Here is a 13222-nt window from a genome sequence, read left to right on the forward strand (position 1 = left end):
AAATGGTGGTGGGACAGACGTAAAGATCTCAATGTGTATACTTTGAGTTCAATCTTTTTTTATTGACATTTTAAAGTATATAACAATCAGGCATGAGTGACCAACAATCTAGGTCATATACTTTGGAGGAAAGGCAGGAGAGGGGGGATATGATTGAGACATTTAAATTCCTACGTGGCATATATGTCCATGAGACAAGTCTCTTTCAATTGAATGGAAGCTTCAGAATGAGGGCATAGGATGAAGTTAAGAAGTGATAAGCCCAGGAATAATCTAAGGAAATACTTTATTTTACAGAAAGGGTGGTAGATGCATGGAATATTCTCCTAGCAGAGATGGTGGAGATAAAAACTGCGTCTGAATTCAAGAGAGCGTGGGACAGGTACATGGGATCTTTTATGGAGAGAAGGAGATAGTAGATGCTTTGGATGGGCAGACTGGATGGGCCACTTGGCCTTTATCAGCCAAAAAGTTTCTATGTTTTCCATTTTTCTGTGAACATAGTAATTTGTTAACAATACTGACTCATGGCATTTTTCCTTTGGAATTGAAGCAAGCCAATGTTTGACCACTATTGAAATTTAGTAATTCAGATCCCAGTGATTTGAAAAGCTGTTACCCCATTTAATCTCTTCCATTTCTAGCTAAATTTATTGATTTTTTAAAAAAAATTTATATCCCACACTTTCAAAAATCTGAGCAGGTTAAACATAAACATACACTATTCAGCATAAATACAGATTTGTTACAGATTCAGGGATTGTTTGATAAAAATGTGCTGTTGATTCAGGTTCAACTTGGCTTCCATCCTTATTGTGAAACTAAGCCATTTTTATTATTGAGTATGAGTTGTAAGATAAGGCTTTGATTCAAAAACGTGAATCGTCAGGTAAAAAAAGGCCTTAAGATGTTTGTCTAAATATTCAGACCCATAGACCTCAGAAGTACCGTGCTGTATGTCTAATCTCTTCAAAGAACATACAGACCAATTGCGGCACCCATGGTCGTCATTGGTCTCTATAACATAGATAAATATCAAATATCAAGATATAAATAGATATAAATATCAAGATATAAATATCAAGATATAAATATAGATATAAATATCAATATATAAATAGATAAATATCAAAGAAAAACTAAACTTTAAGGAACAGAAATGGATATACATGTTAAATACCGTTATGCCTTTAGGCTTGAATGCTGAAATCGAATGGTTCTCTTTAATTTAAAATGACTTTGGTTGGCCAATCAGGCAGTAGGTGTGTTTCACGCCGGCTAGTACGTCACCCCGTTTTTCAAACAGAGTACTATAAGTACTTTTTTGATATGCTAAATATCTATAAGCTAAAAAACTAAGATAAAAATTTAAAAACTAAAAAATGTTATAGAGACCAATGACGACCATGGGTGCCGCAATTGATCTGTATGTTCTTTGAAGAGATTAAACATACAGCACGGTACTTCTGAGGTCTATGGGTCTGAATATTTAGACAAACATCTTAAGGCCTTTTTTTACCTGACGATTCACGTTTTCGATTTCTAAAGAGGTCTTAAAACTTTTGAGCCTGATATAAATTTGATTCAAAAAGACATGCCATAGTACTATTGGAGATATCGGTCTATAAATTGTTGATATCGGTGTATAAATTCAGATTTAGAAAGCTTTATTTTGTAACATCCAATAATGTATATTCGTAATACAAGAACTAATATAATCCAATGTGTTTAATAAAGATTCCTCAAAAGATACAAAATTTGTAAGTCATCTGCATATAATCTGTAATGCATACTGAGTTGTCAACCAGTAAGAAAAAGAAGCCATATAAATATTGAACAACATGGATGAAAGTGATTAAGCTTGAGGGCACCTGTTTGCAGAGCAAGCTCATTACTCATCATTAATCACTTGTTCAAAATACCGTTATACTGTAGAAAGAACTCAAACCAGTTTAAAGCAACACCAGAGATTCCAAGCTTTATCAATTGCTACAGTAAAATGACTAAAATTTGTAATTCCACCTTAAATTTCTCAGTCTGCATGGTCAGTTTCTATTTCTATTTAAGTTACAAGCTTAAGGTTTCTTTGGGATTCCAAGATCTCTTTTTTAAAAAGTTGCAAGTGGTTAGGCAGTTAAAGTTTTAACATAGTAGATAATGATATGTACAGTCCATCCAGTCTGCCAACAAGATAAACTCAAAGCATAAGGTATGATGCAATACTACATATAAACTACTTCCCCCAAATTTGTGGGGGTTCCATTCCAGGAGCACCTGCAAATTTTGAAAAACTGCAAATGCAATTTAGGACTGTGAAGTTTTACTGTTTATTGAAAACTATTCTGTACATCCATCTCAAGAACCTCTTGTGAAAAATAACATTTCTGCCTTTTACTTCCCACATAATGTGACATTCTTCCTACAACCTTTATGACCAAAAAATTTTGCATTCCATGATGACCATGTCTAAAGTCCTTTTTTCTGATTTGCAGGCTTAATGCAATTAAAAGATGCATTAAAAGATGACTTTATGATGTAGTTCAGCCTTAAGGATGACATTTATACACTTGCCAAATGTCTGGAAAGATATAACAATCAGCATTTAAAAAAAAATGCTTGGCATAAACTTTACAAAGCAACAGGAGATTCTACCTGTTGCTTGCCTTTTCTGTTTTCTTTGGCATAAACTTTGGTCATCAACAATATTTTATGAAAATGAACCTGTATAGGAAGACTTTGAAGGTTTCTAAGTCAGTGATGAAACACTGATGATATCAAACCTCATTGCTTATGCTAGAAGTTTTTTTATCTGAAAATGTTCATAAGTTAGAGACAGTTGATGTTAATGAAGTGCTGAATATTGACAAAGATGCACCCATTGAGTATTCCTTCAGTGTTGGTGAGATTGCTGAAATGGTGTTAAATAAAGAAAAGCTTGAGGATCGATTTTTTAATGCATCAAGATTTGCAAAGACTAGAGGACACTCGAAGAAGTTATAGAGTAATACCTTTAAAATCAATAGGAGGAAATATTTTTTTCACTCAGATAATAGTTATACTCTGGAACACGTTGCCAGAGGATGTGGTAAGAGTGGTTAATGTAGCTGGGGTTTTTTTTTGTTTTTTTTTAAAGTTTTGGACATGTTCCTAGAGGAAAAGCCCACAGTCTGCTGTTCAGACAGAAATGGGGTGGGGGGGAGGGGGGGAGAGGAGCCACTGCTTGCCTGGATTGGTAGCATGGAATGCTGCTACTATTTGGTTTTTCACCAGGTACTTGTTAAAGTTTCATTTATATTAATTAACTGATTCAATTTTATATACTGTTCTCCCAGGGGAACTCAGAACGGTTTACATGAATTTATTCAGGTACTCAAGCATTTTTCCCTAACTATCTGGCTGTGCTTACAATCTATCCAATGTACGTGGGGCAATGGGGGGATTGAGTGACTTGCCCAGGATCACAAGGAGCAGTGTAGGTTTGAACCCACCACCTCAGGGTGCTGAGGCTGTAGCTTTAACCACTGTGCCACACTCTCCCCACAGTTTGGAACACATTTGTGTTTGAAATGCTTGAAGTGGTTGCAATGCTACGGTCTTACGGTCTGTCTTTTTCTGACTTAACAATACCATTCAGAAAACCAAAATATGTCTGGGCCCATGGATTATGGATAAAAGATCTTGTACCTGTACTTTACATTTTTGTAAGATGTTAAACCATATCCATTTCAAAAAATGTTTCTGTGCATATGTTGAATGAATTTAGAGAATGCATGTAAGGTATAGATAGGGATTTAAAATAATAACATCTCTGTTATCCATAATAATAAAATGCTAGAGCGCGCATGCGCTCTCAAAAATTCGTGCGGTGTGGCGCCGTGAGGTGTGCTTCTGTGGCAACATTCTAACCTCACGGCGCATGCGGGAGCTGAAGGCGCGCGACTGTGCTCTCTCCCTGTCTCGGCGCATCTCCGCCCGCCCTCTCTCACCGCTGCCTCTCACTCGCTGCCTGCTCGCATCCTCGCCGTGTCATCTCACTCGCCACCGCTGCCACCGCCGCCGATCCTCTTCAGAGCAGCCTGCGATCGTGGCCGGCTTTAAAGAACCTCGCAGGCTGCTCTCCAACCTCAGTAGCACGCTCCCTCTGACGCACAGGATCGCGTCAGAGGGAACATGCTACCGAGTTGGAGAGCAGCCTGCGAGGTTCGCTAAAGCCGGCCACCACGATCGCAGGCTGCTTTGAAGAGGAGCAGGCCAGAAGACGCCAGGATGGAGGGGAGGGTAAGAAGGGGATCAATACTGGGAGCCAGGGGGAGAGGGAAAGGGAAAGGGGGCTGCTTTGGGGGAGGGGTGTGCTGGGGGGAGACAGAAGGGGCCATGGATAGGGAGAGGGAAAGGGGGCTGCTTTGGGGGGGAGGTGTGCTGAGGACAGGCAGCTTTGCTCGGGGGGGGGGGGGGGGAGACAGAAGAGGGCCATGGAGAGAGTTAGGGAGAGGGATTCTAGCACCCGTTAATGTAACGGGCTTAAAGACTAGTTTTTTAAATAAATACTTTAATCTTCTCTCTCTTCTCTGCCACTGTATCACAATCTGTTCTTAAGACTGTTTTTTCATACAACACTATATTCATCTTCATTAGACATTATGTTCAGTCCTATCCCCTATCTGATATGGTATTTCAAACCTCGGTTTCCACTCGATTCCAAATTTTTCTAGCTCAGTAAATAACACTGTTATTCTACCTATCCTTTTAGCTCGTATCTTTAGGATTCTTATTGACTCCTCTCTATCTATTAAAAACTATTACTAATGTGTTATTTGTTTTGTATAATCACATCATTTATGCAATTTTTTTTCTTAACATACAACATAAAACATTATTCAACAGTTTATCTCCTCCCTCTTAAGAATACTGCAACCTCTTCTTAATAGGCTTGCTGTTGGACCATTTTCTCCTCTATAGTCCATCTGTAAAACTGAACTGTGCAATTTATCTTCCTGCAGTGTTGCTATGACCATATTCCACTTTATGATCCTCTAATTGCTCCCTAACTGCCTCCACATTTGGTACAAGCTACTTCTTTCCAACTAAAATTCTAGTGATTAATATTCAAGTGCCACAATTAACATGTTCAGATAACTATTCAGTTTAAATTGGGTCAACATTTTTGCTGGCCTAACTTTATCCACATATGGATGGTGGTTGAATATTGCCAACTTCCTTAATGTTACACAGAACACCTATACTCTATCCTGCTCTGACTCAGTGCTATTCAGATAGTGATGAGATGGTCTGTAGGCACTGGCATAGTAAGTAGGGGGAGAGGGACTGTCCCACACGCCGGCACCTCTCCTCTAACATCCATAACTCTTCAAATCTTCTCCAGCTATGAGCGGCATTTTTTACCCACTGCTCACCCCAGTCTCATCCCTTCCTTTGACATTGCCAGGACCTGGAAGTGACATCAGAGGGAAGGATGAGGGTGGTGCGAGCAGTGGATAAGAGATGCTGCTTGCAACTGGCAAAGATTTCAAGAGGTAGGGGAGGGCCACAGGGAATGGTGCATGGGTTGGCACATGGCATGGCAATGCCACCCACCTCTGCCCTGGGCACAAACTTCCTTAACTATGCCACTGTCTATAAAAATCTTAGAAGATAGGACCCATGTTGAGATCAGAGAAGAACAAATTTGGTCCCTCTTCACAAAATTGGTAGTAGAGGTATCGGAAACTACAGGCTGGTAAGCTTCACTTTGGTGGTTGGAAAAATAATGGAAACTCTCTTGAATGAAAAGTAATGGAAGTTCTGCTGGAATCAAATGGGTTACAAGATCCAAGACAACATGGTTTCACCAAGAGGGAATTGTGCCAAACAAATCTGATTTCTTTGATTGGGTGACAAGTGAATTGAATAGAGGATATGCACTAGATGTAGACTGCCTGGATTTCAGCAAGCCTTTTACGGTACATGGTTCCTCAAAGGAGGCTCATCAATAATCTAATCTAATACATGATTTATTAATCACATTGTACCAAATAGGTTCAGGGTGATTTACAATAAGAAACAATACACAATCTCTGGGAAAATGCATAGACCAATCAAAATTCACATTAAATCAAACAAATAAAAGTACTAATCAGTATCATATAGAAAAGTCTTCAATTTTTTTGCAAAAACTAAAGTAACTAAATTCCAACCTCAATTGCATTTGTAAATTATTCTAAATTGTAATAACAGTATTAATAAATGAAGAGTTAAACTGACATTTAAATTGTACTCCACAAATTTGTGGATAATGCAGGTATAGTGTATCACTTAAACTTTATCTGCATTATCCACAAATTTGAAGAAGAGTAAAGTAGCTGAGAAAAAAAACATACAAAACAAGATTGTCAAAGGAGTCAGCTTGCACTATATGAAGAATCAAACAAGCAGATTTAAACTCAATTTGCTTTTTGATAGATAACCAGTGAAATCTTTTATATGCTGCAAAAATGCTATCATATGTCGTTAGCAGGCTGAAGTTATGATCCAAAATTGTGAGCTGGATTAGAAATTAGATGACTTACAGATGATGGAATGTGGTGGTAAATGGAATTTGCTTGGAGGAAAGAAAGGTGAGTAGCGGAGTGCCTCAGGGATTGGTATTGGGGTCCATTCTGTTCAATATATTTGCGAGTGAAATTTCTGAAGGGTTAGTAGGAAAAGCGTGTCTTTTTGTAGATGACACAGATATTTGCAACAGAGGGGACACACTGGAGGGAATAGATAACCTGAGAAAAGATCTGCAAATGTTAGAAGAATGGTCTAATTGGCAGTTAAAATTTAATGAAAGAAGTGCAGAGTGATGCTCTTGGAGAGTAAAAATCCAAAGGAACTGTATGGGCTAAGGGGTGATAAGCTGATGTGCTCCAACCAGGAGAGGGACTTTGGGGTATGTAAGAAGAATTGCTAAGCAATCTAGAGAAGTTGATGAAAATGATATTGAGATTGCACTGAGACACTCACTGTATGATAAGAGACTCGAATACCTGAATATGTACTGTGTATCATAGAGGAAAAAAAGGAGATTATGATACTTGAGTGGTATAAATGGACATACAAATCTTTTCCAGAGAAGGAGAAGCTGTAAAATTAGAGGACATAATATGTGGTTGCAAGGTGGTTAGACTTAGGAGCAATATCAGGAAATACTCTTTCACAAACTTGTTTTTTTCTGTTACATAGAGCGTTATGGACCCCTGTTAGGTTGCAAAAATTAGATAGTTCTTTGTTTAATAAATGCTGGCATTGTCATCTAGAAGTAGGAACTTTAGATCATTTATTGTTTCATTGCCCATATATTATGAATTTTTGGAAATCAATTTGGGACCAAATTAATAATTTATTAGGTAACCCAGTGGCATTATCTTATGGTACTGTGATATTTGGTATGGAAATGAGAGAAAAAAGTCAGATTTCTGCTAACAACAATAAATTACTACTAATAATGACTGGGGTTGCCATTCAGCAAATTACATATAATTGGAAGGATTGGAGGCGATTAAATTATAACTTTTGGTGGAATTCTTTATGCCATATCTATAAAATGGAAAGATTTATTGCTTTACAAAGGGGATACTTTAAGAAGTTTCCGGATGTGTGGAAACCATTAACAAAATATTGTAAGGATTAAGTAAAATTATTTCCCTTTTAATTATCAGTTCAGGATATAGGGAGGGGGGTATTTTTCTTATTACATATATTATATAATAATGGAAGATATGGATGGGAGGGATGGGAAAGGGGAAGGGATAAAATTTATATAATGTACCAATGATTGTTTATAAGTGATATATTTATTGTTACTGTGAATGAATATATTTTACACTTAATGTAATTTTGAAAATGAATAAAGAATATTAAAAAAAAGAGGGTGGCAGATGTCTGGAATGCCCTCCCTGTGGAGGTGGTGGAGTCAAAAACAGTGACAGAGTTTTAAAAAAATGTGTGGGATACATATAACACAATTTTACCATCACTCCCAATGACCTCTGCGGCACCACTCAATGCTCAACATACTTTCATAACAGTAAGTTTTACGTGTCAGATCATCATTGGTCACTAATCTCTATTTATATTATTTCTCCATTCTTTGTATATTTACTTAATACCACTTTATAAATATTTTATTTCACATTTTCATCTGCTAGGAACACAGCTTTTTACTTATCTTTATAGCGGTTAAAGTAAAAAGCTTGCAGGATATAGAGTGGAATTGTACTAATCAGAATGATGTCCACACTGAAAAATGTCCTCTAATTCATCGGATGGTCCAAATCACTTTATTCATCCAATAACTCAATGACTCGACATGTACATGTTTCGGCCATACAGGCCTGCTTCGGGAGTCTTTAGAGTCTTCAAAATAATGTCAGATGAAGTGATGAATAAGTATGTCTCTTGTAAATGTGAGAGCTTATGCAGCAGTACTCCGACTGGAGGAGGGTCACGAGTGGTGTCCCGCAGGGCTCGGTGCTCGGGCCGCTGCTATTTAATATCTTCATAAATGATCTAGAAACAGGAACGAAGTGCGAGATAATAAAATTTGCGGACGACACCAAACTATTTAATGGAGCTCGGACTACAGAGGACTGCGAAAAGTTGCAAAGGGACTTGAACAAATTAGAAGAATGGGCGGCGAAATGGCAGATGAAGTTCAACATTGAAAAATGTAAAGTATTACATGTGGGGAGCAGAAACTCGAGGTACAACTATACAATGGGAGGGATGTTATTGAATAAGAGTACCCAGGAAAGGGACTTGGGGGTAATGGTGGACATGACAATGAAGCCGTCGGCACAGTGTGCAGCGGCCGCTAAGAGAGCGAATAGAATGCTTGGTATAATCAAAAAGGGTATTACAGCCAGAACGAAAGAAGTTATCCTGCCATTGTATCGGGCGATGGTGCGCCCGCATTTGGAGTACTGCGTCCAATATTGGTCGCCGTATCTTAAGAAGGATATGGCATTAGTCGAGAGGGTTCAAAGGAGAGCAACACGTCTGATAATAGGTATGGAAAACCTGTCATATTCTGAGAGATTGGAGAAGCTGGGTCTCTTTTCCCTGGAGAAGAGGAGACTTAGAGGGGATATGATAGAGACTTACAAGATCATGAAGGGCATAGAGAGAGTAGAGAGGGACAGATTCTTCGAACTTTCGAAAAATAAGAGAACAAGAGGGCATTCGGAAAAGTTGAAAGGGGACAGATTCAAAACAAATGCTAGGAAGTTCTTCTTTACCCAACGTGTGGTGGACACCTGGAATGCGCTTCCAGAGGACGTTATAAGGCAGAGTACGGTACTGGGGTTCAAGAAAGGATTGGACAAATTCCTACTGGAAATGGGGATAGAGGGGTATAGATAGAAGATTACTGCACAGGTCCTGGACCTGTTGGGCCGCCGCGTGAGCGGACTGCTGGGCACGATGGACCTCGGGTCTGACCCAGCAGAGGCATTTCTTATGTTCTTATATGTTCTAAGCAGTACTCGGAGCCAAAAGACGTACCGGGCATTCAGGAACTAATCCAAGTCACAAGTACCTGGCAAAAGCCCAAATACTTTTGCTGCTATTTGTAGTTATTGATATTTGTTCACTCTTAAGAGTAAGCTTGAGGCAGCAGATAGAGCTGTCTAGATGGAAAAGTATGTATGGTCTTAACTTTCAGCATTTAGTTATACGATGCAGTGCTTAGAGCAGGGGTGTCAAAGTCCCTCCTCGAGGGCCGTAATCCAGTCGGGTTTTTAGGATTTCCCCAATGAATATGCATTAGATCTATTAGCATACAATGAAAGCAATGCATGCAAATAGATTTCATGCATATTCACTGGGGAAATCCTGAAAACCTGACTGGATTGCGGCCCTCAAGGAGGGACTTTGACACCTGTGGCTTAGAGTATTAGAATAGTTTGTTTGAAGGTGAGAGTGGCTAGTAGCATGTTTGTGTTAGTGTAAAGGTTTGTATATCATCTCAATTGTGAAAGTTTAATATTTATGAAGGAAAAGCTAAAGCTGGCACTACCACAATCATACACAACATGACACTATTCTTCATTTCTGAACTAGTTAATTTCTTCTTGTTATAGGCAGCTGGCCATGCTGTGCCTGGTTATTTAGCTTCTTTTTTCCCCATTCCATATTTATAACTATCAACCATGAACTTAAACTAAAATAAAATTTAATGTACAACATTGAACATACCTGATATCCAAAGATTTTTTCACTTGGTTTAATGTGCCTCTGAAACTCACATTCTACTGGTTGAATCACCTTGATTCCATCTTCATAGAAAACATAGAACATGTTTCCAATTCCTAGGCCTTTAGAAAAAGAGATCAAAGCATTCAAAATTTGTTCAGGAAGATATTTTTACTGCTCAACTGTTGCTATTTATTTGTTAAATAGTAATTCATTGATTAAATGCTTTCTTATGCTGGAGATCATCTGTGAAGGGCTGCCCATTTACTGTTATCTCCTAATTTTTATTTGCTTTTAAGTTATTCTTATATGTAAAGCACCACTTTTGTTCTATTTATTTGTCATCATATTCTTTTCAAATAGAGCTTAACTTGAACAGCTCTATCCAAATTATGATTATCATGATATGTCCTTATAACAGTAATAATATCTAGGCTAGCTTCTATCAGTAGGACCAGCAGCTCTGGGACTTTATTGCCATGACTGAGCATTTGGATACACTTCCTCTTTGATGATATTCCCTCCTTTCTGGATTCCTCTGACATGAGAACTTAACTCTTTATTTCAACCTTCCATCATTTTTAATCCTTTTAAAATCTTGCTAATATAGAAGTTAATTTATTCATAAGCATCTTCTAAACAGATATGGACCAAATTCTCTATAGCCATATATTACTCCTGATGAAATAACCACCTCTATATTTTTATACATGTTTATCTCTAGACTCCTGCTTTTATTGCTTAGTGTTTGACAGCTTTCAAAGTAGGCCACTAATCTTGCCAGTTGCTCAGCATCCTTTCATAATTCTTCAAACACTTCCAGCAATAGCTGAAATCCCCTTGTTTACACCTTTCTATTTTTTCCCCTTTCTCTCTCCAAAGATTTCACTGACAACAAATTTGCCTTTATTAGAGTACATGGGTAGATTTCTGTACATTTTTAATATTTATTTTCTGATGGATATGTTGTATGGTCTTTGCTGTTCTGCCATTTTGTTTTGCTGGGGATATAGAAAGCTTCTGAACTAGGCTACCACATTCTTCTGTGTCCTTGCTAATACTGCATATTTTTATGGAAGGGCACTATGAGCCTACTATAAAGAATTAAATTGTCACACAAATGTCATATTTTTGGTTTCATTAGTCAGTTACTGAATCTGTTATGCCATGAACAATTACTTTGCTTCTTTTGATGACTATCATTAACAGGTACAGTTAGATTATTAAAATACAATTATAAGAAAAATTACAAATGTAAAAGTTTATAAGGCTATAAAGGAATAAGTATAAATATATTGAGAGAAAAAGGTATTTTTCCCTACTGGTTAAATCATTCTACAGTAAGCATATAATGGAATCTATGGGCTATGGCAGGAGAGAAAATCATGTAAGTCATTACTATATGTACCATGAGATAACATTGTCTAATGCTAGATTTAATAGTCAAAATACTCATATATATGTAACTTTTCTGTATTAACACAGAAACATGATTGCAGATAAAGGCCAAATGGCCCATCCACTCTGTCCATCCGCAGAAACCATTATCTCTTCCACTAAGATATCCCACTGCCTATCCCTTTAGAGAACAAAGAAGCCCTAATAAATAAACTGAGTGCTCTTGGAATAGGCCCCAAAGTGAAGGGCTGGGTCAGGAACTCGTTAAGTAGAAGACAACAGAGGGTAGTGGTCAATGGAGATTGCTCTGAGGAAAGGGATGTTACCGATGGTGTGCCTCAAGGTTCTGCTCTTGGGCCTGTTCCTTTTAACATTTTTGTAAGTGATATTGCTAAAGGGCTGTCAGGTAAGATTTGCCTTTTTGCGGATAATACCAAAATCTGCAATAGAGCAGACACCTTGGATGGTGTAAATAACATGAAGAAAAACCTAGCAAAGCTTGAAAAATGGTTTGAAATTTGGCAGCTAAAATTTAATGCTTAGAAAAGCAAGGTCATGTATTTGGGCTGCAAAAACCCAAAAGAACAGTATAATTTAGGAGGTGAAAAATTTATGTGCATGTGACTGGTATTGATGCCCCTGTATAAGACTCTGGTGAGACCTCATTTAGAATATTGTGTACAATTCTGGAGGCCACACCTTCAAAAAGATATAAAAAGGATGGAGTTGGTCCAGAGGAAGGCTACTAAAATGGTGCATGGTCTTCGTCATAAGCCATACATACGGGGGACAAACTTAAAGATCTCAATCTGTATACTTTGGAGGAAAGGTGGGAGAGGACAGATATGATACAGACGTTTAAATACCTACTTGGCGTAAATGCACGAGCCGAGTCTCTTTCATTTGAAAGGAAGCTCTGGAAGTTAATAAATGATAGGCTCAGGAGTAATCTAAGGAAATACTTTTTTACAGAAAAGGTGGTAGATGCATGGAACAGTCTCCAGGTAGAGGTGGTGGAGACAGAGACTGTGTCTGATTTCAAGAAAGCCTGGGATAGTCACATGGGACCTCTTAGAGAGAGGAAGAAATAATGCTTACTGCGGATGGGCAGACTGGATGGTCCATTTGGCCTTTCTCTGCCATCATGTTTTTATGTTTCTTTTACTAAAGACCATTAGAATCTGGGATTAACACTTAAAATGGGGCTTTCTTGCATGTTAAGCTCAGATTCTATGCAGCAATTTTTTAAAGCTTTTTCTTAATTTTTTTTTTTTTTTTTTGTAGATAATGTGCTAATGTTTGCATTAGCACATGGGCCCAAATTCTATAACTGGCGCCTAAAGTTAGGCACTTATTTTGGAAGCGCCCAACTAGATAAGCGTCTATCTAAATTGAATAACAAGCTCAATTAAGTTTTTTAATCAGCAATAATTGAAACTTAGGCGCCTATCAAGAAAGAGCGATTCTGTATCAAGGCGCCTATAAAAATTTAGGTGGCCTTAAAAAAAATAGGTGCTATACATGTTAAACGTGGGCGTAGCTTTCTGTTAGGTGCCTTGTTACAGAATTGCTGCTCTTAAGCGTACTTAAG

General features: G+C 37.9%; 1 protein-coding gene across 4 annotated transcripts in view; it reads right to left on the minus strand.

Moving 5' to 3' along the window:
• The window catches only part of FSTL5 (follistatin like 5), an 865201-nt gene that overhangs the window by 101464 nt on the left and 750515 nt on the right, over positions 1-13222 (minus strand). For all 4 annotated transcript variants that reach the window (XM_033941548.1, XM_033941557.1, XM_033941565.1 and 1 more), the window contains one exon: positions 10237-10355. In XM_033941548.1, the coding sequence (XP_033797439.1) occupies positions 10237-10355 (119 nt within the window). The remainder of the gene's footprint in view (positions 1-10236; positions 10356-13222) is intronic.

Source organism: Geotrypetes seraphini, chromosome 1 (genome assembly GCF_902459505.1).
Source record: "Geotrypetes seraphini chromosome 1, aGeoSer1.1, whole genome shotgun sequence".
Taxonomy (NCBI): Eukaryota; Metazoa; Chordata; class Amphibia; order Gymnophiona; family Dermophiidae; genus Geotrypetes; species Geotrypetes seraphini.